The 25,969-nt window shown below is 37.0% G+C and overlaps 1 protein-coding gene across 1 annotated transcript in view; it reads right to left on the reverse strand.

Annotated features, from left to right (window-relative positions):
- The window catches only part of EPHA6 (EPH receptor A6), a 1,226,126-nt gene that overhangs the window by 172,289 nt on the left and 1,027,868 nt on the right, over positions 1–25,969 (reverse strand). Inside the window, exon 14 of the mRNA XM_036746072.1 lies at positions 1,762–1,971. Coding sequence (XP_036601967.1) covers positions 1,762–1,971 — 210 coding nt within the window. The remainder of the gene's footprint in view (positions 1–1,761; positions 1,972–25,969) is intronic.

Below are 25,969 nucleotides of genomic sequence, written 5' to 3' on the forward strand. Positions count from 1 at the left end.
TGTACGTACTTGTACAAATGTACAATACATGTACATTTACTAAGCTTATTAATAATGTGATTGATAGAAAAAGCTTATCCGTTTTTACAAACCCTTCCAAAGTTGTCTTTCTGGTTGTATGTTTGCAAATACCAAAAGGTGAAAAGGTACACACCTTGAAACCTAAAGGTCATTGTGATTTTCTTTCATTTGAAAATGAGGCCGAACAGTATTTTTTTAGATCAATTTATTTTTAGTTTTCAACATTCATTTCCACAAGATTTTGAGTTACAAGTTTTCTCCCCATCTCTCCCTTCCCCCACCCCAAGATAGCATGTATTCTGATTGACCCATTCCCCAGTCTGCCCTCCCTTCTATCCGCCTCCTACCCTGTCCTCTCTTATCCCCTTCCTCCTTATTTTGTTGGAGGGCAAGATAGATTTCTATACCCCAGTGCATGTATATTTTATTTTCCAGTCGCATATAAAAACAATTTTTAACATTTGTTTTTAGAACTTTGAGCAGTATTTTTTAAACAAATATTTTATTTACAGACACTGTAGTACCTAGTTTTTATGAAGCCTTTTATTTCAATGAAAAGATCAGTTGATACCAACAATTTATACATCAGACTCTGAGAGGTTAATTTATTTTCTTCAGAACTGTGCCTCTTTGTTATCGAAATGAGTGAAAATGCCACTGATAAATCTAATGGAGCACTTCTTAAAACAAATAAATTAAGGGCACAAAATTCTATGTTTAAAATATTGCATTTTGATTCAATCTTATAACGATTGAATGCCAAATTTCCAAAAAGAAAAACTCACAGGAAATGAAATACATATTGACAAAGGAATAGAGATGCATCTTTTTCATTAACATTGGATATAAGGTGGAGAGAACTGAGAAGCAAATTGACTTGGCAGACCTTGCTAAGTTATTTTTCAATGCAGCCGACTGGCAGATGAGTGTGATAATTCACCAAAGATTGAACTTAAAAAGAAAATATTTCACTACCTTTTTTTCCTGTAAATTAGCAGGTATCCACAACAACTAAATAAAACAAAAGACTAATGGAATTTAATGGACTTGGACTCGATGACATAGAAAAATATACCTGAATGATTCTGAAAACTACTTTAGATTATAGATGCCAAGGAAAAAAGTCTGGTATCCAACAGATTAGCCTTCTGTGCCTAAGCTTTTCCTGATGATAAAAGAGATCATCTACAAAAACAACCCCATCTTTGGAGAGTCTGGCTCTGTATTTAGAATAGATGTGTTATCATGCACTTTCAAATATTTGTATGAAATTTGTTATAAAGACGAAATACTATGTATTATAGAACCTCATTGTACTACCAATCACAAATATATAAAATCCAATAAAGCAGGATCTAGCTTGGTTGACATTCAGGGACTTCTAATTTTTGAGATAACACAAAACAACATATAAGAATTTTTTAATCTATAAGGCAGTTCTGTAGCATGAATCTCAAAGATATTACACCAATCACTGACTGACTTTTACATTTTTTTGAGCATCTCTAGAATTTAGCTAGCTTACTAGTTGAAAGAACTAAAAGAGGGACTTGACACTTGGTTGACAATTTAATAATATTAAGAAGTCCCTTAATGAAATTTTCATGTTAAGTAAGAGAAAATAGAATTACTGGAATATCACTGATCATATGGACATTTCTAGTTATGAAGCATTAGAAAGAAAAGAGAACAAAATATGCAAACACATAAAAGGTAGCAAATTATGTGATAGAAACTTACAGTTGTTGTATAAGCAGCTTCTGGGTCATCTTCTAGTACTCGAGAGAGACCGAAATCAGATACTTTGCAGACTAAGTTGCTGTTGACTAGTATATTTCGAGCTGCAAGATCTCGATGTACATAACCCATATCAGAAAGGTATTTCATACCAGATGCAATCCCTCGAAGCATACCAACCAATTGGATAACTGTGAAGTGGCCATCATGTTTCTGAAAAGAAATTACATAGGTTAAATGTAATTTATAGGTCCTAGGGTATTAAAGATCATTTATGGCCTATATGGCACTCCCAAGAGAATATTAATTTTTAGATATATCTCACTGAATAAAAGGAAAGGGGAGGAGAATCCATTAGGATAAAGGTTCTCCATCTCATTCATATTGAAGAGGGAAAAATAACAACATTCAAAATTTGGAAAAAATTTAGTTGGAGAAGACCAAAGGAATCTTCCCAAAAGAGAAACCAGTAAAAGAAGAAAGTGAATTTCAAGAAGATACTTTTTAATAGGTGAGTCATGGTGAGGAGGATGTCATTAAGATGACAATATAATAGAAAAACTCTTTGGGGAACTAATTCTCTTTAAATAGTTATGGGCTCTTGAATCAAACACACCATTATGTAGGAAAGAAAGTGTAGCAAGGATGCCAACTGAGTTAAACCCAGAATTGTAGAAAGACCAGAAAGGCAAAAGGAAATTACATAAAAAATTGCCAATAAAAACTTAGGCCAGGTCACAAAGGACAAATAAAAAGTAATAGTGTGATTGTGTGGGCACAGGCTCAGGCAAGCTAAACTGAAAAAAATATATAGTTTGTCAGCTTCCAGTTTACAGAGCAACGTGCTTCATTACATAAGGCAAATTAGTAGAGAAGGAAAGTTTATAATAAAATACTCTTGAAAAGAAGAAAATGTACTTTTAAGTTTCCTTTGGAGAGAACAGAGAAACAGCATGGAGTCATTGGTTGAGAGTCAGCCAAAAATACCTCCGTTTAAATCATGCCTCTAACTCATTCTTGCTGTGTGACTCTGGTCAAATAAATTAAACTCTCAGTGCTCTAGGCAACACTCTAAGACCATAAGTTGCAAAGAAGGCACTGAATGGTATTGGTAGAAGGCATTTATTTAACTGGGAGTTTCTGTCGCAATGAAATTACAGGTTCAGTCCTTATTCCTATACCTTGGAGGCAACATGTAATGGAAAGAATACTAGACTTGGAGTCAGCCAGTCTGGGTTTGAGACACGGTTCCATGTATTTGTTTAACCCTAGGAAAGTTAATCTAACATTTCTGATTTTATTTATCTATAAAGTGAAGATAGTTGTATTTCCATTCCCTGCCTCATGGGGTTAATGTGAGGATCAAATTAGGTAAGGAATATATATATGTAGGGTTTTGTAACAGGGCAAATTACCATTAATTAAAACTCTATAAAAATAAACGTTTGTCATGACAAATAATGTATTTTAACCAAGTGAATTAACATGATTAGATGCACAAAAAATTGGGTTGAGGATGAAGAGGGAGTAACTAAAATAATGTTATGATTTATGTTTTGAAATTAATTTATTTAAATCAATCAATAAGCATTTACAAGACAACTCCAGTGTTCTAGGTGATGTAATAGATGCTTAGGGATACAAAAACCAAAGAGAGGCAGTCCCGATTTTATTGAGGAACACTATAGCTGCATAATGATTATTGATAATTGGTTATTGTTTTTGTTTTGCAAGGGAAGGAAGGCCCTTGAGTCTAGAAGGCTTCACGTAGAAGGTAAGGTAAATAAGACTCAGATACCTAAATGTAAATAGCCAGTATGTAAATTTGGTAGGTTTTATAGTCAATATAAAATTTTTAATAAAACATTTAAAAATAGTGCATTATGAGTTTGGTCTTCTTGAGATTAGAGAGGAATGCAAGAAAACCTCTTGCCTTTAAGACCTTCTTTGCTGGTTTTACAACTCATGATTTCAGACTGAATAGTTGATTAAAAACAGAGAGCTCTACAACAGCTAGGACACATGATAAAGAGCAACTTCAATATCTGGGAGACCTAAAGCAGTTTCCAAAGGGACAATAATTACAAGTAGGGAGTACCTGAGGTACCAAAAGGATCTGATTCCGCAGTTGTCATATAAACTTTGTCTGCTCCATGCAGTGATGATGCATTGATCAGTTTAGTGAATAAAACTACTGCAGTTAATGAATAAAGAAACTAGGCACTCTACTATCTTATCTCCCTACAAACATTATGATAACATCTCTCAACTCAAGGGGTTACTAAGGAAATTAATACCCTTTTAAAAGAAGGGAGAGGTTGTTCAGCAAGGTGATCAATTTAGATCTCTACTGTATAATTAACGTAGAAAAGATAACCCAGAGAGGGAAAACTCTGGTGTTATTAGCTTTTTATGTTTCTAATACATCTTCCGAGATAGCATTATGAGACAAAAATCTGTCTCTTCTATAAAATACAACTCTCACCTGCCTCTGAATTATGAATCCCCAAATCTTTGAATGTAATTGAAAGCATAAATTCTTTTGGGACAGAAAAGACTAAGTTAAGTGTAAAGGGGTAGTGTTATTACCTATTAAAAATATAGTAGTGTGGCATCATGGCTAATGGAACATATGCTGCAAGATTCAAAAATAGCAAAAATTGTGAATTCAAATAAATGTTTATTAAATATCCACTGAGTGGAGGGTCTTGTGCATTGAGGATAGAAAGATAAACGAGGCATAATTCCTTTCCAGTTAAGACACTTTAATCTAGAAGTCAAGGATGAGAAAGGTATGGAGGCATTGTAGCATTTTTGTATGATTGCTTAATGAATGATTGCTAATGAATGCATTACGCAGTACATAGACGAAGTATGTAGAGAACCTTTCAAGATAACTGAAGATCATACCCACTGGAGTGAGTGGGTTGCCTGGGAATAGAAATTAGGGAATAAACTTTTGGATGTATAAGTACATGAGATGGCCTTGGAAAATGGTTAAGATTTCATTAGATGGAGATGGGGTAAAGAAAGGGCTCGAGGTATAGGGAATGGTAAGCAAAGGTGTGGAGACAAGAATGGAAGGGATCAGCTTGCCCTCTGGGGTCAACCAGAACAAGTCAATCTAATCTCCCTCCTCACTTCCTCTTCCTGTCTTCCTTAACTTCCTTCAGTGTCAGCTAATGTCCTATATTCTGCAAGAAGTCTTTCCTGGTCCTTTTACTTAGTGCCTGGAGACAATCTGAGATTTAGCCTCTCTGTATCTTCTTAGTACATAGTTGTTTGCATGTTGCCTCACCCGTCATACAGTAAGATTTCAGAGAACAGGATCCGTTTTTTACCTTTGTATCCTCAGAGATTAGCACAGTGCCTAGCACTTAGTAGGTGCTTGATAAATTCTTGTGGTTATTGATTCTTCTCTTTGGCAGCCCTTTAAATATACATATGTATATATGTGTATATATATACATATATATGCATATATATGTATATATACATATACATACCTACATACACACACACATATATATATACATACATTATATATATATATATATATATTCTCTCCACTTTCTTTGCCTTCCTGATTACTTTCCTTTAGGTACTTTCCAGCCTTCTTTTTATATGATGCTGCTTAAAACTGAGCTCTTTAGATGGTCTGATCAGGCAAAACATTGTCATTACCCTCATTCTGGACACTATATGCTTATTTTAGTGTAGTCTAAGATCATGCTATCATTTTTTTTCTAGCTGCAGTACTCTATTGTTCATTCATACTGAGCTAACAATTGAGAAAAAGTCCCATATCTTTTCCACATGAAGTGCTATCTAGCCTTGTCTTCCTCATCTTGTAGGCATGAAGTTGGTTTTTTGATTCTATGTGAAAACCTTATATTTATCCTTATTAAATTTCATCTGTTTAGATTTAGTCCAACAATCTGGTATGCTGAGAATTTCTTTTGGATGCTATGTCCTCCAAAGTATTAAATATTTATTGTAGCTTTGTACTATCTTTGAATTTGATAAGCACAATACAGCTTTGGATAAAAAACAATGCTGTGCACAGGAACATGCATAGATCCCTGGGGTACTCCATTAGGGACCTTTCAATTTGAAATCAAGTCATTAGTACCAACATTTTGGATCCAGCCAGTTATGAGCCCAACTAATGATGGGTCAGACCCATACAGTTTCACCTTATCCATAAAGACAAGCCTTTCTCAAAGGCTTGGTGGCTCATTGGGCTTCCCTAGTACCTTTCCTTGTCATTTCCCCTTTCAATTAAGTTATGTGGCCTGGCCTTTTAGGTCTTACCTTAAATTTGATAACCAAAAGGATCTATTGCTTTCTAAAAATAATTATTCTGAACTTAACAAACATCGGGTTAAATGTACATTTCCACATACACAGTAGAACAGAGAAAGAAGATAGTTTGTGAAACTGCAGATGTCTATTAAATACAGCTTGTTTTTCTTTTAAAGTACATCAACTGATCAATCAATAAACTTATCAGTGCCTGCTATGTGCCAAGCACTTTGCTAAGCCTGGGGGATTTAAAAAGAGGTGAAAGATAGTTCCTGCCTTTAAGAAGATTGTAGTCTAACAGGGGAGGCAATTTTCAAACAAACTTTTACATAGCAAGGTATATACAAAATTAATAGGAAATAATTGACAAAAGGAATGCATTAAAATTAAGAGAGATTGGGAAAGTCTTTCTGTAAAAGTTGGGATTTTAGCTGGGACTTAAAGGAAGCCAAGGAAGTCAGTGCATAATTAGTTCAATCTGTTGTTTTCAAAGCTGCTCTGTTTGTATTTCTTCCTGGCCTTCCTTCTGTTATTGTTTGTGTTAAAATGTATGTCCCCCTAGCCAGGTCCCCCACCCAGTCCGAGTCAGTATGGTAAGTAAATTTACAAGTATAAATGGTTAATGGAAATAAGATTGCAAAGGGTCACCTGAAAGTCATGTACAAACCATCCCAAAGATCAAAGGAGCATAACTTACAAATTGTATCATTATATTAATCAAAATTCACCTCCTGGTAATATGTGCTGAATAAGTAGAAGTCATCCAGGTGTTGCTGTCAAGATTCTGGTCCTATGATGCGTACATTCCAGACAAAATCCAGGCCTCCACAGTTCCATCAAAATGGGGCTCATAACTTTGAGATGATGTAGTTACTTAGTGAACTAACTCCCAGGTGGCATACATAAGGGTTAGTCTGTTCTTCCCAAAATCCCATAAAAATGAGATCTCAAACTCCCTGAGCACTCTTCCCTCTCTATTGGGTCCATGCTGCCCAGTGCTTCCAACATGGTTACACGAGTGATAATTTTCTGCGTTTCCCCTCCCCCATCCTCTTCCTCACACTGCTTGTTTCCCTTCACTATCCCAACCCTCTGTCGTGCTGTCTGCTTCTGTACCCTTTTTGCCACTTGTCATTGTACCCTCTGGGGTTACCAAAGTGTGATTGCCGCCCTGTTTCCTGCTGCCATTGGTGACTTTTCCTCTTAAAGTACCCAGAGAACTGGGTGTGCCTGCTCCCACTTCATAATTTCATAAATTAATGATCAATTTATCTCTATGCTTAAAAAAATGTCTCAGTGACTTTTTTCTTTCTTTTCACTTCTGCCCCATTATTTTCATCATTGAATGCCACATTTAATTAGTCATCAAAGCTCTTTTAGTCTCAGCAGTGGACTTCAGTTTTTTTATTTGTTTTTGGTTTTTTTTTGGAGGGGGGAAGGCAGGGCAATAGGGGTTAAGTAACTTGCCCAAAGTCACACAGCTAGTAGGTGTGTCAAGTGTCTGAGGCCAAATTTGAACTCAGGTCCTCCTGACTCCAGGGCCAGTGCTGTACTTACTGTGCCACCTAGCTGCCTCCCAGAAATGCATTTTGACAGAGGGAGTAGTGGAAAGGTCTGGTAGGGGCACAGACAAAATGGAATGCGCATGGAGGACAGGCAAGACTGAGCTGGATAAGGAGGGTGAGGTCATGGGAGTGGGGAGGTAGTAGGGGAAGTCAGGTTGCATTTGAGCTCTTATTTCAGCATGATAGGCCTTGGAGAAGTATTAGAAGGTAAGCTTCAGGAATCTTTTAGCAATAGGGGAGGGCTAGTGCTGAGAAGCCAGAATTAGTTCATGGAAGTTGAAATGCTGAGGAGAAAGGAATGCTGGTGTAAAGTCTTCCATAATCTTGGATCCTTAGGCAAGCTTCCTCTGGCTTGGTAGATTGGAGTGTACTCAGAAATTATTCTTGTGGGAGTGGGGTGGGGTATAGACCTGTGGTGACTATTCTCCCTAAACTAAAATCCTCAGGAATATATGAATGTGCCCACAGAGATAAGAGATGGTATGTCAGTCATGGCATGTGGCTTTTTATCACACACTCATATGGTAGTCAGTAGACTCCTACCTAGTTTCTGAAAAATCAATTGGCAACAAAAACTAAGTACAGCAGCATAATAGGGCAGCTCAAGAACACATACAGAACTGTTACTGGTCATTTTAGCCCAGGTGGGTTTTGGATTTCCGTCTACAAAGAGATAGGCTGAAAGCTCCAATTCTGTCTTTTATTCTCAAAGCTATCATTTAAAGTCTTGAGTAATGCTATGATACACGGGGGAAACCCCACAAAATCCCTCTTTTTCTGTTTTATTCTTTTTCATTCTTTCATTCTTTCATTCATTCTCAGGGAAGGAAACTTTCTAAACTATTCATCTGGGGCAGCAAAGGCATTTCCCATCCTCCTCCCTTTTGGACAATTGTCTGAGAGCAGTCATAGGATAATTTGAATAACCCATACAGGATGCCTTCTCTGAACCTTAATGAGTAGTGTAAGGGTTTTGACATGAGTGGCAGATGCACCTGTCATACTTTGGGGAAGAGAGGAAGCAGGTAATATTGACTCACTATAACCTTGTATTGTCATACATGTGTTGCAGTGGAAAGAGAACAGAGCTTAGAATGCTGAGCTTGGAATCTGAATTTGGACCTGAGTTTGAATTCCATTTCTGCCACTTATTGACTGTGTGACTTTGGGCAAATCACTTAATGTCTCTTGGCCTCAGTTTCTTCACTTATAAATATGGAGGTTAAGCTGGATGGTGGCAAAGGTCTTTCTGCTATAGAACCTTACCTGAAGCATGAATTTTCTCTGTAACATGCCTTTTGCTTGAAGTACTCTAGTGGTGGGGACCTTATTGCCATTGAAGTTAATGAGTTGCATGAAAAACCATCCATCAAGATCAATGGTATAATTACATTTACATTAGATCTAGCTTTTATAATAAATAATAATAAAATATATTCTCTGTCTCTGTCTCTCTGTCTCTGTCTCTCTTTCTCTCTGTCTCTCTCTATCTCTCTGTCTCCCTCTCTTTCTCTCTCTGTCTCTGTCTCTCTCTATCTCTCTCCTCTGTCCATAGCTTAGAAGGGGGTATGAGGTAGGGATAGAGGTAGAGGGACAAGGGAGTCCTAGACTATAGTCAACAAAAATAGTCATCTGGTGGACCCAAAACTCATGGGAAAATATAGGCAAATGTTTTCTGTAGTTTTAGAATTTCAACTAATGGTACTTTTAGGGGCTTTGTGAGGCTCAAATGAGATTATGGATGTTAAGCACTTCTAAAGCACTATATAAGTTTCAGTTATTATTATTATTAATTAGTTTGCAGTCACCAGACCTCAAATTCCCTGAGCGTTCCACTGCACTCTTGCTGAGTTCAAACAATTTGGAGGGTAATACAAGGTTCTCCTGATAAATGTTCAACCAAGTTGGGGAGGGAGAATGTATGCACACACTTTTAAATTTAATCTGCATTATTAACACATTTTTGCTGTCGTTTAGTTGTTTCAAAGGTTTTGTGACCTCCATCTGGGGTTTTCCTGGCAAAGATACTAGAGTGGTTTGCTATTTCTTTCTCCAGATCATTTTACAGATGAGGAAACTAAGGCAAATAGGGTTATTAAATGACTTGCCCGGTGTCACACAGGTCACACAGGTACTAAGTGTCTGAGGCTGGATTTGAACTCAGGTCTTGGTGATTCTAGGCACCACATTAGCTGCCCTGTTAATACCCTAAGTCTAGAAAACCAACAAAATGGTAAATTAAATTCTGAATTGTAGTGATTTCCAATTTCTGGGTTATAAATGCTCAGTGCAAGTTTAATAATGGGGCTCTTAGGCACTTCCTTGGGGAATCAGTATGGGACAATAGAAAGAATGCTGGATTTGGGGTCAGAGGACCTCTATTTGAATCCTTGATCTACTAATGTGTATTGATTTCACTTCTCTGGGTCTTGGTTTCCTCATATACAAAATGAAAGGGGTTGGGCTAGATGAGTGATGTCACAGTTAAACTACATTTTACTTAAGGCTCTCTGCAGGTCACATCTTGTCTTAGAAAACCACATGTTAACATTATCTATGTTTTACTGTATTTTTAAAAATATTTCCCAATTGCATTTTAATCTGATTACTACATTTTACTTAAGGCTCTCTGCAGGTCACATCTTGTCTTAGAAAACCACATGTTAACATTATCTATGTTTTACTGTATTTTTAAAAATATTTCCCAATTGCATTTTAATCTGATTCTGGCTGCACTTGGCTGGATGAAGCAATGTTAGACACCTTGAGAATAGGTTAAACTGATTCAGTGTCTTTTAGTTGGCTGTGTGGGTGGGGGAGGAGGGGCATAGCAACAAAAGGGTACAATAGAAGCCTTGACTTGTTAAGAGAAGAGCTAACAGACTTCTGAGACCAAGGCTATGATTTCTCTGATCATCAAGCAGATGAGGACATGTTCACTCCTCCTATACGGACAATATGTCAGTAGCATTATCTTTGTGTATAAAGATTAGGATGATTCAATTTTTTCCACAGATGAGACTACCACTTTTTTCCCCTAACAAAAATTCTATCCTTTCCAGCAAGGAGCTGGATCTCAACAAAGTCTTCTCTAATTTGGTTATAGAGGATATCATTTCACATTTAGATCTTATAACTATAGATTATCTGATTTTGCTGTACTGATTGTGCAAACCAGACTGTGAGCCCATCTGCATAGATAGGGGACAGATTTTTTCCATTTTTTGTTTGTTTGATGTAGCATTCATAGCCTGGTAACCAATATAATCTCTTGTACAGCATCAGTATTCAATAAATATTAATTCAAATTGAATTGAATTGTTTATGAGGGGAGAAGGAAAAATGTGAGAACTCTGAGATTTAATATCTTAGACCTTTTTACTTAAGATTAATCAGAAGAAAATTGTGAAAAATTTTTTGTAACATATGGTTTCTTCCCAGGAAAGCAAATTCAGCAGAGAAAGAGTGAGTGCCACCAGCATATTTACATAATACATCTTGCAGCTCTCTGGCTCAGAATTCTGTTTGCCTTTATTCTTCTATCTTTTCTCTCTCCTTGGCCTCACAGTAGAGTTAGACTCCTGTAAGAGCTTGACTTCTAACTGTCAGATGGGGACTGTCTTGATTACAAGGCTGGGTTTGAAAGCTATACATAATAATGACGCTGTATCCCAAAGCAACAGAGCTATAAACCCCAGAGTGCATCACATCATATATTTAAGCTGGCTGTCAAGTCACGAAAGCATTGGATAATCTGACTCTCTCCCTGGCTAGTTGTTTCCAAGCATCTGCTCTTGCCTGCTTATAAGTCTGTGTCTTATGGTGGCTTTAGGGACCCTTGTGTCAATGCCAGGATTCTGGGATTATGCCCAAGGAATAAATACTAGTCTGTGCCACTTGCTAATATATGCTTATAGATAAATTCATATGCCATGGCAACCCCCACTTTCTTTACTAAAGGAGTAAGATGCCAAAGACTTGTAATGAGGGTTGAGATACATTCTTGAAATGTTTATTGTGGAAAGATATTTTGACTATTAAAAATGTATGAAAGAAATTACAAGTGGAAAATAGTAATGACTGTAGCTTCAGTTACAAAAATTATGCTATCCGTAGAACTTTTGATAATTGATTCAATAAATGCTTGTTGAGCAGTTACTGTGTGCTACAAATTATTACAGGCCCTGGGTGTATAAAGATTTAAAATGATATGGAGGTTGTAGAGTATAGTACAAGATCTGGAAATGGCTAATAATGTAGTTTATGGCTCCAAAATCTCCCTATCCCTTGGGGCTGGCACCATCCCAGAGCAGTGAGCTTCCTCCTTTCCCAGCTATTTCTGAAAGCAGCTTCAGGTGAATTTGAATAATCCAGCCTAGCTGTTCTGAATGGGTGCTCCAGGGCAGGGGATGGAAAGATAATTAGAGAAAATGGAGCCCAAAGTGGCAAGTTGCTGTCATGAGTGCTGATGAACAATGTGGGTGATAGGAGAAAGAAGCAAACAATATTGGCTTATTCAATCCCATATGGGATTGAAGATGAGAGACTTGTTTAAATGGTGCATGAATGGAACATTCCTTCGGGGCTCTGAGAAATCTTTAGTATGAAAAGTCAATTGTAGGTGTACAAAATAAGGTTTTTTAAAGGAATGGAAATGCTGTGGCCCTGAGGTATGTGTTTGAGTTGCAAACACAAATGGACAAGGCAAGTTCCCCAGGGAGTTCTTTCACACATGAGATAAAATAAATATCTAATGTCTCTTCCACAATGTAGCCTTTCCAATATTTGAAGACTGTTATCATGTTCTAAGTCTTTTCTGTCTAAGCTAAACATAATGAGTTCATCTCAACTTATCCTCACATGGCATGATTGCTATGCTCCTATACTAGTCAAGTTTACTCCAGCTTAATTATGTATCTTTCAGTGTGATCCCAAATTTGAGACAATTCCAGATGTGGTTGGGACACTCTATGGTATGTCTGTCACCTGCCTTTGTCTGGACATTACAGTTTGGTTGCAGCATAATACCTCTTCTTGGAGGTATTGGGTATTAGGTATTCTTGGAGCTTCCCAAATGCTAAGCTAGTTCTGGCAATGCATGTATCAAGCTATCATCTATGTTGACATCCCTGGAAAGTATACTACCAAGGTAAGTGAACTTATCCACAGAATTCAAAATTTCTCCATTTACTGTGACCAAAAATTCCGTGTATGCATGGTGTGATGCTGGTTAGTGGAGGATCTTTGTTTCCTTGGTGTTGATTGTCAGGCCAAAATTAGCATGGGTGGTAGGTAGAGAATTGGTCTATACTCTGTTGCAACTCAGCCTCAGAGGCTGTAGGTCTATAGAGCTTTTGTGTTGACTTCAATGTTGTATGTCTGTGAAATCTGGACAGTCTATCAGCACCAATGGTAGAAGACTGAACCTCTTCCATCTGAATTGTCTCAAGAAGATCCTGAAGATTTCCTGGCAAGATAAGGTACTGGGTGCTAAGGTTTTCTTTTTTTAATTTTTAAAAAAAATTTTAAAGTATAAGAGAAGAAAAAGAAACATTATAAACTTAAATATTAAAACAAATATAAAATAAGAAAAGAAAAAACATGTCGTACACAGCAGAACATGAGAGGATTCAAAATATATAGCAATAAATATCCATTTCAACAAAGCCTATATATTAAATACTATGCATTGTGAAAGCTGCCCATCTTTTCTTTGCTTCCTTGTAGGTTTTCTTTTGTTTTCTGTTGGTACACTTTTCACTTTGTTCTTTTTCCCCCTTCTTTCCTTCCCCCTCCCCCTCCCTTGAGGCTACAATTAACCTTTGATATGTTTATATATATAGATATTGGTTTATAAACCTATGCTTTCCTTAAGAGATTCTACTCCTAATCATTGTTTTCATGTTTGTGTGCTATCTTTTATTTCCTATCCCTCCTGACTTCTCTACTTTAACTTCCACCTGCCACCTTGCCCTCCTATTACTTAACCTACCCTCACCACCCCCCCGCCCAGGATCCCTCCCTTATCCTCCCATTCCCATTAATCTAAACACTCTTCTACATCCCCCTTTAACCTATTCCCTCACCCTCCCCTCTAAAGATCCCTCCCTTATCCTCTCCCCCTCCCTATCCTCTTAGCATTTTATTTCTTTCCAAATTTAGAAGACGTTAATACTTTTCCATACACATACACACTACATATATATGTATTGTTCCCTCTTGAACCCATTCACTATGAGAGTAGGTTTCCAGAACTAACAACCCTCCTTCCCCATATAATTCCTCTGTATTGCTTCTTCCTCATTTGTATAAGATAATTACTCTTTTTAGCTGTCCCTAAACAGTTTTACTTTTTTTAAAGCTTTTATTTAGCATTTTGTTTTTCCCCAGTTGCATGTAAAAACAATTTTTGACATTTGTTTTTAATACTTTGAGTTCCAAATTCTCTCCTTTTGGTTTATTTTTTGAAGTCATATATAGATCTACCCCAATGTTTCTTATGAACTACCCAATTACTAACAACAATCTTAGACATACGTTTTATGTTTTACATACATAAAAGGTAAACAGTTTGTCCTTATTGAGTCCCTTGTAATTGATCTATGGCATGTACCTTATGTCTTTCTTGGCTCTTGTATGTCAAATCTTCTATGAAATTCAGGTTTTTTTTTTGTTTTAACAAAGTCCTGAAAGTCTGTTAATTCATTAAATGTCCATTTTTTTTTCCATTCAGATTTATGCTTAGTTTTGCTAGGTATTTGCCTGGGAACCCCAGTTCTTTTGCTCTTTGATATATAGTGTTCCAAGACCTGCAGTCTTTTAGTGTTGCTACTGCTATGTCTTGTGTGATTCTAATTGTGGCACCACCATATTTAATTTTGCTTTTCTTGCTGCTCATAATAGTTTATCCTTGAGCTGGGGGCTTCCGAATTTGACTATAATGTTCCTGTGGATTTTCCTTGTAGGATCTCTTTCAGGTGGTGATTAGTGGATTTTTTCTATTTCTACTTTCCCCTCTTGTTCTAAAGCTTCAGGACAATTTTCTTTTATTATTGTATCAAGATTCTTTTTCTGATCATAGCTTTTGAGTTGTCTAGTTATTTCTTATGTTTTCTCTTCTTGATCTGTTCTCCAGATCAGTTGTTTTTCTTATTAAATGTTTCACATTCCCTTCTATTTTTTCATTCTTTATATTTTGTCTTATTATTTCTCGGTCTTTTAAAATTTGCTGGCTTCCCCTTGCCTAATTCTTATTTTTAAGGAATCATTATCTTCCTTAAGATTCTGGATCTCCTTTTCTAATTGGTTGACTTTCTTTTCATAATATTGTTTTTCTTGGATTGTTCTTATCTATCTATCTATCTATTCATCCGTCCAATTATTTATTTATTTATTTGGTTGCTTATTCATTCATTCATTCATTCATTTATTTATTTATTTATTCATTCATTAATCTATTTATTTATTCATCTATTTATTTATTTATTAATTTATTCCTTTATCTATCTATCTATCTATCTATCTATCTATTTATTTATTTGTTTATTTATTTATTTTAGCTTTTCCTCAATCTATCTCATTTGGTTTTTAAAGTCTTCTTTAAGTTCTTCTATGAATTCTTTCTGGGCAAGTGACCATTTGACATTACTCCTTGGGGTAGAAGAGGGTTTCTTTGCTTCAGTATTCTCTTCTGAAGATGAACCCCAGTCTTCCCTATTCTCATAGTAACTCGCTACAGTTGGATTCTTTCCCCTTTGCCTGTGCATTATTTTTTTGTAATAGCTTAATTTTTCTAATCATCTCTAGTTCTGGGGTGCCACCTCTGGCCTCAGATCTTCCTTCGGTTCTCTTCTCTCACCTTAAACCCAAACCAAGACTTCTAGCCTCCTGTAAGTGGCCATAGCCTGCAGTGTCCTTGCCCCACTGCTCCTGCACTCTCCTGGTATCTGCTGAACTGGGTCTGGTGTTCCTTCCTCCTATCTTCCCAGCTCAGATGCCCAACTCCCCTCCTTGTCCAGGGGGGTAAAAGTTCCTGTGGCTGGGGCCAAGGCAGCTTCCCAACCCAGCTAACGCCAGGGCTTGCTGCTTGTTGTTTAAGTGGTCCTTAGCCTAGAGGTGTCCCAGGAGAACTCCTATTCTGTCCCTTCTTTTATTTATTTTTACTTTTTTATGTTTGCCCTGAGGTACTGTTTTATCTCTTTTGTGGAGGAAAATCTTGAGAGGTTGGAATTTTCTGACCTACTCTGCATCTTCCCAGAATCCTCTGAGGTTTTCTCTTAAACTGAACTTCCAAGAATTTTAACTCTTCTACAGAGAGTGCAATTCCGATGGGCTGGCCACGGGGCTCAATGTGAAATGCACAATTACCTAAAAGATTATTTCACAGGGAACTCAAACGAGGAAAGTACTTTTACAGTGGTCAGAAAAAGTGGTACAAGGACACTCTCAAGGTCTTTTTGAAGAACTTTAATACGGATTGTGAGACATGGGAGACACTGACTCAGGACTGCCCACCATGGTGTGACCCCCTCAAAGAAGGCATTGAACTTCATGGGCAAAGCAGAATTGCAGTAGCACAAAGGAAACGTGAGCTGTGCAAATTCAGAGACATCTCCATCCCAAATGTTCTAATGGACTACTTGTATCTGACCTATGGCATAGCCTCTTAAACTTATATTAAACTGATCAGCTACAGATGAACATACCATACCCTGACCCAGGGGTGGGGAACCTTTGGCCTCAAGGTCTTCAAGTGCATCTCTTTGACTGAATCCAAACTTCACAGAACAAATCTCCCTAATAAAAGTATTTGTTTTGTAAAACTTGGATTTAGTGAAAAGGACACACTTAAGGACCTAGAAGACCATATGTGGCCTCAAGGCCACAGGTTCCCCCCACCCCAATGACCTGACCCCAATATTGTGATGTTATTGGTCTTCTTCAAAAATGAAGGTCAAATAATAACTATACTTTGGTTAACATAGCCTAAGGTCTCATTAACTCTTCTGGTTGTTAATTCACACTGATTTGGAGTCTATAAAAACTCCTGGATATTTTTTCATATAAGCTGCTTTTTAGAAATATTTTCCCCAACTTGTACTTATCCAGGTGATTCTGTGAACTCCAAGTGCAAGACTTTACAATTATCCTTATACATTTTATCTAGTGAGCATTATTAGCCCACAGTTTTAGCCTATTGAAATCTTGTTTGTGTTCTATCATCCATTGTATTCACTATCCCTATTGAAGATTAATCATTTTTCTCATCCCTAAAATGAGCCGGAGAAGGAAATAGCAAAACGCTTCAGTATCTTTGCCAAGAAAACCCTAAATGGGTTCTTGAAGAGTCAGACATGACTGAAATGACTGAACAGCATCCCTTTCGGCTGTTGGCAAATTTAATCACCACGGACTTTATGTCCTAATCCAAGTCAATAATTAAAAAGAGAAAATAGAGCTGGGTTATTATGGACAGTACAATGGAATATTCTACTAAAAGACACTCTCTCCTGATCCCCTCTCTCCCACTCCCCAATTGATATAGATTCATTAAATAGTACTCTTTGGATCCTGTTTGACAAGCATTTCTAAATCTACTTAGTTGTATATTACATGAAATTACACTAGCTCATTTGGAATAAAAAATTTGTGGTTTAAAAAAATTATTTGTTGTAGAGTTAAGAAGCTATTGGACATTTACACATCTTTGAAACTTTGATGGATCTGAGATGTTGTAAATGTTAACACTCTCTCCAATAGTGCAGATGGCTGTAATTGCCATTCCCATCCCCCTCCTCCAATGGTTGGTATCTTTCCTTTTTTAAAGTATCTTGAGAATTGATCCCTTAGTGCTATCAAGTTGCTTTGCCTTTAGCCTAGATCATTTTGTATATAGTTGGCATACCAGCTGATTTTCTAAACTGCTGTTTCCTTGAGTACCATTTCTACTTGGAGCACATCAGGGACTGTGTTGTTAAAAGCCAAATATAATAGCTAACATTTATATAGCAAATACCATGTATCAGGCAGTGTGTGAAGCATTTTACAATTATTACCTCATTTGATCCTCACAACAGACTTGGGAAGTAGATGCTATTATCCCATTATACAGGTGAGAAAACTGAGGCAAATAGAGGTTAAGTGACTTGCCCAGAGTCACAGAGGTAGGAAATATCTAAGGCTGGATTGGTACTCAGGTTTTTTCTGACTCTAGGCCTGGAGCTCTTATTCTTAGCCTCCGTACTGAAGGTTGGTACTGTCAACCTTTCATAGAGTTTGTTCTAAGAAAGACAAAAGAAAATTAGGCTGTCTCCATGTTTAATTTCTTTCACCCTGGCAACATGCATTGCATGGGAGTTACAGTCCAGAACTGGCTTGATTTGGGGATTGGGGTGTCCAGTTCATATACCTTTTCAACAGTGGCTCATCTCAACCCACCATCATTTTACCTCTGGACAGAGGAAATACCTGTTCTATCAGGTAGGAACTCCCCCCCCCCCCCAATCATACCAGATTACTCCCGGCCTTGGGCTATCTAGGCAGAAGAATCTGTCTCCACTCAAGCCTGAGAAGAACACAATGGAACTTCCATACCTTTGATAAAATCAATTCAGGCTAGGGTTGGGGTCTGACTAGGGTAAGTCCAATGCAATCTCATTATTAGTAGTGTCCTTGTGAAGAAACTTAGAGAAAGGGTGGGGGTGGGAGCTCTGAGTCTCTAAGATCGTTTTTCACAGTGCATTAGCTACAATTATTTTCATGTTGAGGTTTGGAGAGTGTTAAGAACCTTGGTAGCCTAAGGAAAAATGCCATAAGAAGTAGAAGAGGACAAACAGAGGCAGAGGAAAAGGGCAAAGAAATAAAAAAGGGAAAGGGTAAGAATACTTGGAAAGGGTCAAGAAATTCTCATCACCCATTGTTGTTGTTTGTTAATATTATTATACCTCTGTCCTGTATCACATGGAATGGACCTGAGGCTTATCCTACAGTGTACCTATATCATGGGCTAAGCAAGCTACTGTGGGTGAGAATAAAAATTTAACCACTGTTGTTTCCATGGCAAAATGTATTCCAAATTCCACCCTATTTATAGATTAGGGACTTCCTAAGTAGGTAAAATTTAATTGTAAAACATAGTACTGTCCAATGTTTGGCATTATATAAGGCATAGAAACATTTTAATAAAAATTATGATTATTTTTTCTTTGAGGAAAAACTCATAGTTAAAATTGTTTCATTTTTATACTCTCAATATGGCTGACAGTGCAAAGCACATAGAAGCTATTTAGCAGATTTTTTGAATGAATGAATATACAAAGTTATTCATTGGGTGGCCTAAGAAGATATCTTGACAGATAAATATCCCTCCATTGATTTTTCTACTGCCAAATCTAAAATAAATGGAATGTAGATCGAGGTCATCCTTGTATCACAGGAAAATATGAACACATGCATGCACAACTTACAAGAAAAATATTGTCTAATAAATATAGTGCTTGGTAATAAAATATAACCAACATAAGGCAAGAAGCCATCTTTATAAGATTTATAATTTGTACATATAAATATTTAAAAGATTTCTTTAATTTTTTAAACTAATTTGTGCTTTGCATTTGGATTTGTTCAAGGAAACTCTTCAAATGACTCACACTGCCTTTGAAACATTGTTAGGTACTTATATATTATTTAGAACCTCACAGTTTCTGAGGTATTCCTAACAAGACTTTTTTTTGATGGAAACAAAAACAATTTTTAGAAAGTAGAAAGAAAAGATCAACAGGCAGAAGAACCATAATATTGTCACTTTATGGCTTCTTCCACAATGTGTCATATTAAAAAAAATTAAACCAATATAGTGATATACTTTTAAAATATAATTTATTTATTTATTTTTAGTTTTCAACATTCACTTCCATAAGATTTTGAGTTTAAAATTTTCTCCTCCCCCCTGCCCTCCTCCCTCTCCCTGGAAGCATGCAATCTGATATTGGCTCTTAAACATAATTTCACATTAGTTATGATGTAAAGAAGAATTAGAAACAATGGGAGGAACCACAAGAAAAAAGAAACAAAACAAAACAACAAAAGAAAAGGAGGGAAAATAGTATGCTTTCATCTGCATTCAGACTCCAAAGTTCTTTCTCTGGATGTGGATAGGATTTTCCATCATAAGTCTTTTGGAGCTGTCTTAGATCCTTGCATTGCTGAGCAGAGCTGAGTCTATCAAAGTCAGTCATCATGCAATGTGGCTGTTACTGTGTATGATGTTATGGTTCTGCTCATTTCATTCAGCATCAGTTCATATAAGTCTTTCCAGGTTTTTCTGAAGTATGCTTGCTCATCATTTTTTATAGCACAATAATATTCCATTACATTCATGTACCACAACTTGTTTAGCCATTCCCCAATTGATGGGCATCCCCTCAATTTCCAATTCTTTGTAACCACAAAAAGAGCTGCTATAAATACTTTTGTCCTTGAGGGTCCTTTCCCAGTTTTTATTATCTCTTTGGGATAAATAGCTAGTAGTGGTAATGCAGGATGAAAAAGTATGCGCATTTTGGTTGCCCTTTGGGCGTAGTTCCAAATTGCTCTCCAGAATGGTTGGATCAATTCACAACTCCACCAACAATGTATTAGTGTTCCAATTTTCCCACATCTTTTTCAACATTTATCCTTTTCTGTCATATTAGCTGATCTGATAGTTGTGAGGTGGTACTTCAGAGTCATTTGGACTTTCATTTCTCTAATCAATAGTGATTTAGAAGATCTTTTCATATGACTGTAGATACCTTTAATTTCTTTATCTGAAAAGTGCCTGTTCATATTCTTTGACCATTTATCAATTTGGGAATGACTTGTATTCTTATAAATTTGACTAGGTTCTCTATATATTTTAGAAATGAGGCCTTTATCAGAGACACTGACTGTAAAAATTGTTTCCCAGTTTTCTGCTTCCCTTCTAACCTTGGTTGCATTGGCTTTATTTGTGCAAAAACTTTTAAATTTAATGTCATCAGAATTATCCATTTTGCATTTCATAATGTTCTCTATCTCTTGTTTGGTCATAAATTCTTCCCTTTTCCATAGATCTGACATTTTGACTTTATATTGGTATAGGGTGTAAGATGTTGCTCTATGCCTAGTTTCTGCCATCCATCCTATTTCCCCCTCTGTTAATACTTTTCTCTCCCTTTTCCTCCTCACTAGAGTTTTGCTTTCAACCATTACCTCCCTCAGTCTGCCCTCCCTTCTATTAGCCCCATCCCTTTTCTTCCCTTTACCCTTATTACTTCTTCCTTCCCTTTTATCTACCTCCTTCCTTTTCTTTCCCCTTTTCCCACCTGCTTCCTATAGGGTGAGTTAGATTTCTATATCTACCTGATTATGGTATTCCCTCTTTGAGCCAAATCTGATGAGAGTAAGGTTCTGACAATGCACATCTCCCTCCTTTCCTTCCTTCTATTGTAATAGGTTTTTGTGCCTTTTCATGTGATATAATTTATCCTTGTCTGCCTCCCCCTTTCCTCTTCTCCCAGTAAAATCCCTTTTCACTACTTAGATTTTTTGTCATCACATCAAAGTCAGTTTATACCCACACCCTCTGTCTATCTATACCCCTTTTAAATGGTGTTATAACAATACAGTTCTCAAGAGTTACAAGTGTCATCTTCCCTTTTAGGCGTGTAAACAGTTTGCCCTTATTAATAACATGTTTTTTTCTTTCCTGTTAACCTTTTTTATGCCTTTCTTTAGTCTTGTATTTGAAGATCAAGTTTTTTCTTGAGCTCTGGTGTTTTTATTAGGAAGGTTTGGAAGTCCCTTATTTCATTGAATGTCCATCTTCACCCCTGAAAGATTATTCTCATTTTCCCTGGGTAGTTGATCCTTGGTTGTAATACAAGCTCTTTTGCCTTATTAAATATCCTATTCCACACCCTTTGATCTTTGAATGTAGAAGATGCAAGGTCCTGTGTAATCCTGACAGTAGTTCCTTGATATTTAAATTGGTTCTTTCTGGCTGCTTGTATTATTTTCTCTTTTACCTGGTAAATATTCCTTGGCATTCTCAATTTGGGATCTCTTTCAGGAGTTGATTGGTGGATTCTTTTGATGACTATTTTACCCTCTGATTCTCCTCAGGGAAGTTTTCCTTGATAGTTTCCTGAAAGATGCTGTCCAGACTCTTTTTGTGGTCATGGCTTTCAGGTACACCAATGATTCTTAAATTGTCTCTTCTGGATCTATTTTCCAGGTCAATTATTTTTCCAATGAAGTATTTTACATTTTCTTCTATTTTTTCATTCTTTTGTTTCTGTTTGACTGATTCTTGCTATCTCATAGAGTCATTAGCTTCCACTTGCCCAATTCTGATTTTCAATGCATTGTTTTCTTCTATTAGATTTTGTGCCTCCTTTTCCATTTGACCCATTTTACTTTTTAAGGAGTTTTCTTCAGGGAGTTTTTGTGCCTCCTTTTCCATTTGGTCAGTTTTTTTTAAAGGAATTTTTTTCCTTTTCCAACGTGTTATTCTCTCTTGCATACCTCTCATTTGTCTTCCCAATTTTTTTCTACCTCTCTTATTTGACTTTTAGAATCCTTCTTGAGATCTTCCAAGAAGGCTTTTTGGACTTGAGGACAGTTCATATTTCCCTTTGAGTTTTCATATGTAGTTATATTGACAATGCTGTCCTCTTCTGAAATTGTTCCTTGATCTTCCCTGTCCCCATAATAAGAATCTATGGTCATTGTCCGTTTCTGCTTTTTGCTCATGGTGTTTGCCTATTTCCTAGCTCTTAAAGTTGAGCTATCCTGTTGGAGTACAGGGCGTATTGACCCAAGCTTCTTGTGCTGGGAACCTGGGACCTGGTCAGTGGCTTTGTGTGCTAGGGCCTCAGGTGCTGGCAGCTGGAGGCCGTAGGGGTTTGGCAGCTTACCTGGTGCTGAGTTGGGGTCAGCAACACTGGAGCTCTAGGAGTAGGGGTGGGGAATCTGACCCCTTGGGGATGCCTGCTCACTTTGGCTTTGCACTTGAATGTTTCGCTGCTGAAGAATATCTGCCAACCTGGAGCTGTGTCTCCTGGAGTTTTGCTTCCTGGAGTTATGCTGAAGCACTGGGAGATTTGGCTGCTGGAGAATGCTGGTGCATGTGGTGGTTTTCTGAGCTGGTGTCTACAGGTTTCCCTGCTTGTGCTGAGGCACTTGAGGGGTCCTGGTGTTGGTTTTTGACTGCTCCACCACCCTGAGGTTCAGCATCTCCCCCTGGTTTGCTGAGGTGTGGCTTGCCGCTGCCTTGCTGGGATGCCTCCTGTCACGTACTGCTCCCCTTCCCCCAGAGCAAGAGGGGACTTTCTTGTTAATCTCTCCAAGCTTCCTGGGCTACAAGACTGCTCCCTCCACCCCATATTTCTGCTGGCTCAGCTGTTCCAGGATTTTTCCTGGGGCAATATTTTCTGGGTTTTCAGAGGTCAGTAAGGGAAGGTGAGAACGCCTTACTCATTACTCTGACATCTTAAAAGCAGATATGCCTTTAAGAGCTGTAACTGAAATGTAACTATTTTTAATCAAATGGACTTTCATGCAAATGAACCTGATTATAAACTAACTTCTAAAAACATTACTTCATATCTAAATAAGTTTCTTAAGGCTACCTATCTTTTGAGAAGGAAATGGCAATACACTCCAATATCTTTGCCAAGAAATCCCCATGAATAGTTTCTTCTATGGGATCACAAAGAGTTGGACATGACTGAATGACTGAGCAACAAACAAAAACCACAATAATCTTTTTTGGAGCATATACTTTTTGAGATGACTTACTGAAATTAATGCAGATCTCTGTTGGTAGAAAGAATATCTTATATGACTGAAATCACATCTAGTCCCTATCTCTCTAGCTCTTACTGAAAATAAATAAATCTACTATATTTTTTAAAAATAATCTTAAATTGACATAAACATTAGCTATTCAATGGGTAGTCAGTTCTTAATTATTTGTACAAAAGGAAAATTAGTTTTGGTAATCAAATGGATGGTACAAAATTCTTTTAGCTTTGGAATACATATATTTTAATATGATTACATTGAATATTTGATTGAATTGATTTCAAACAAAATAATACCATCCAATGCAAAATGTCCTAAGAGTATTGTGCTAAGTCTTTTTGACTACTCAAACTAGACTGCTTTGTATTTCAGTCAGGATATGTGTTAGCGTAAGATATTAAGGAGAATAAATTAAGAAAATAAAGATGTATGGAAGATAATCCACATTACAAACATTTGGAGCCTTTGGAATATGTAGCTTTGGTTTGCACATTACTGTGAAGATTTCTTTTGCAATTATTTTCTTTGGGCTTTCTGCTATGTTTTCTCATTGTAGGGTTTATGTTAAAATTTCACAGCTTGCAAATATGCACCTGATGCCTGTTTATATGTGTGAACTCCAAAACAGGGAATTTTCTCCTAGGCTTTTACAAAGCCACAGCTGAAGTAGATTTACTCTCTTTCGGTAAGTCATGTTCTTAATGAGAGGTAATGAATGAAGTTTAAAAGACCTTTCTAGAGTTGAAGGCTAAAGAGTTGAAACAGGGCACTCAGTTTACAATATCATGGAACAATACATTCAACTTAAATTGGCAAATTAGTAAGAGATTGAATGATCATTTGCAATTTATATGGATCTTTGAATATGTAATTATTGTTACAAGTAATATGAAGCACACTAATTTTTTAAAAAAAAATCTTACTGGTAATTTTTTTTTGTGGTAGAGAAATCCTAGTGAGGAAACCTGCAAAGGGTGAAAGCCAAGGTCTTCCCTTATTCCAGAGAAGTTCTTGTCATTAGAAAAGGTGGGGAGAATCTGTGTAGAACTATAATAAACTTCCAGCCTATTGCTTGGTTTGCTGAACTGTAATGCTTTTTATTCAGATATGTTTTTGCATAAACCTGATTGGGTATAACCAAAGACTCTCCACAATGGAGGATTTTTGAAAGCTGTAGAACCACCCACACATCCCAGGTAACAGACTGATACTCTTGCATAAGTTTATTACCACTATTCTTTTAATATAAGTGGGTACATTGAAAGGAATTTTCAAAGGCATAGAAGACCAACAGAGAAATCTCTTTCCATTTTAAGTAAGCCCTGAAAGAACTAGATGCCTAAACTTTTGCCATAGTTTCCTTGTTAGTTTCTCTGTTTCAAGTCTTTTCCATTTCTAATATATCTTCCATTAAGCCACAGAAATGATTTTCCTATAGCACAAGTCTGACCATGTCACCAACTCCTTCCCTCAATAAACTTCAGAAGCTTCCTATTAAATTATTCTTAGTAATCAAATATAATCTCTTCTGTTTGACATTTAAAGCTCTTCCAAACTTCAGCCCTTCTCACATATTACTTCCCTTCATGTACTCTAAGGTTCAGCCATCCTGGCTTGCTTGCTGCTCCTCACACAAGATGTTCCATTCTCTATCTCTGTGCCTTTGAACTGATTGCTATCCCCTGGAATGCTCTCCCATCTTACCCCTGTCTCTTAGAATCTCTAGGTTCCTTTAAGTCTCACCGCAAATGACAGCCTTCCTGTCCCCAGCCCTCTCCTCTCCCCTCTCACCTCCCACTAGCAACTGCTAGTGCCTACCTCTCTAAGGTTACTTTCCATCTATACTGTCTCTTCCTTATACCTACTTATGAATATGTTGTTTCTCCATTACAATTTAAACTACTTGAGAGCAGGGACACTTCTCTTTCTCTCTCTCTCTCTCTCTCTCTCTCTCTCTCTCTCTCTCTCTCTCTCTTTCTCTCTCTCTCTCGCTATCTATTTCCCCATAACAGGAGGTATAATATAAATGAAAAAGTAAATAAATATGCATGAATACATTGGCCAGAATGAAAAGCACTTTATAATAATAATAATAATAATGATGATAAACCTTAGAGAAAGTGATATTTTATCCATAGTAGCAACTATCCAAAACTATGTTTATATAAGGTTATGGATGGGTCAGACCTAAGCACTGATACCCACATATCATTCTCTCTGGTTCTTGTTCCCATTCAGGGTTTTTCTTGGCTCATTTTCTGGGTTTCTGCTGAAAAAAGGAAAAAGCTCTCAGCTTCCACATAAGCCCTCAGGCTAACATATTGCTGAATATAGGCCACTCTTAATTTTACCTGCTAGAAAACATAAAGAATTGCAGGATTCACACCAAAGTCCTTATTCAGTCTTTCCTTGCCATGGACTTTCATCTTTCCCAGAGATCTATGAAGGACAGTACTCAAGACACAGAGTACTACCCTAGTAATAACAGTTAACATTTATATAGCCTTTTAAAGCTT

Source organism: Trichosurus vulpecula, chromosome 2, assembly GCF_011100635.1.
Source record: "Trichosurus vulpecula isolate mTriVul1 chromosome 2, mTriVul1.pri, whole genome shotgun sequence".
NCBI lineage: Eukaryota > Metazoa > Chordata > Mammalia > Diprotodontia > Phalangeridae > Trichosurus > Trichosurus vulpecula.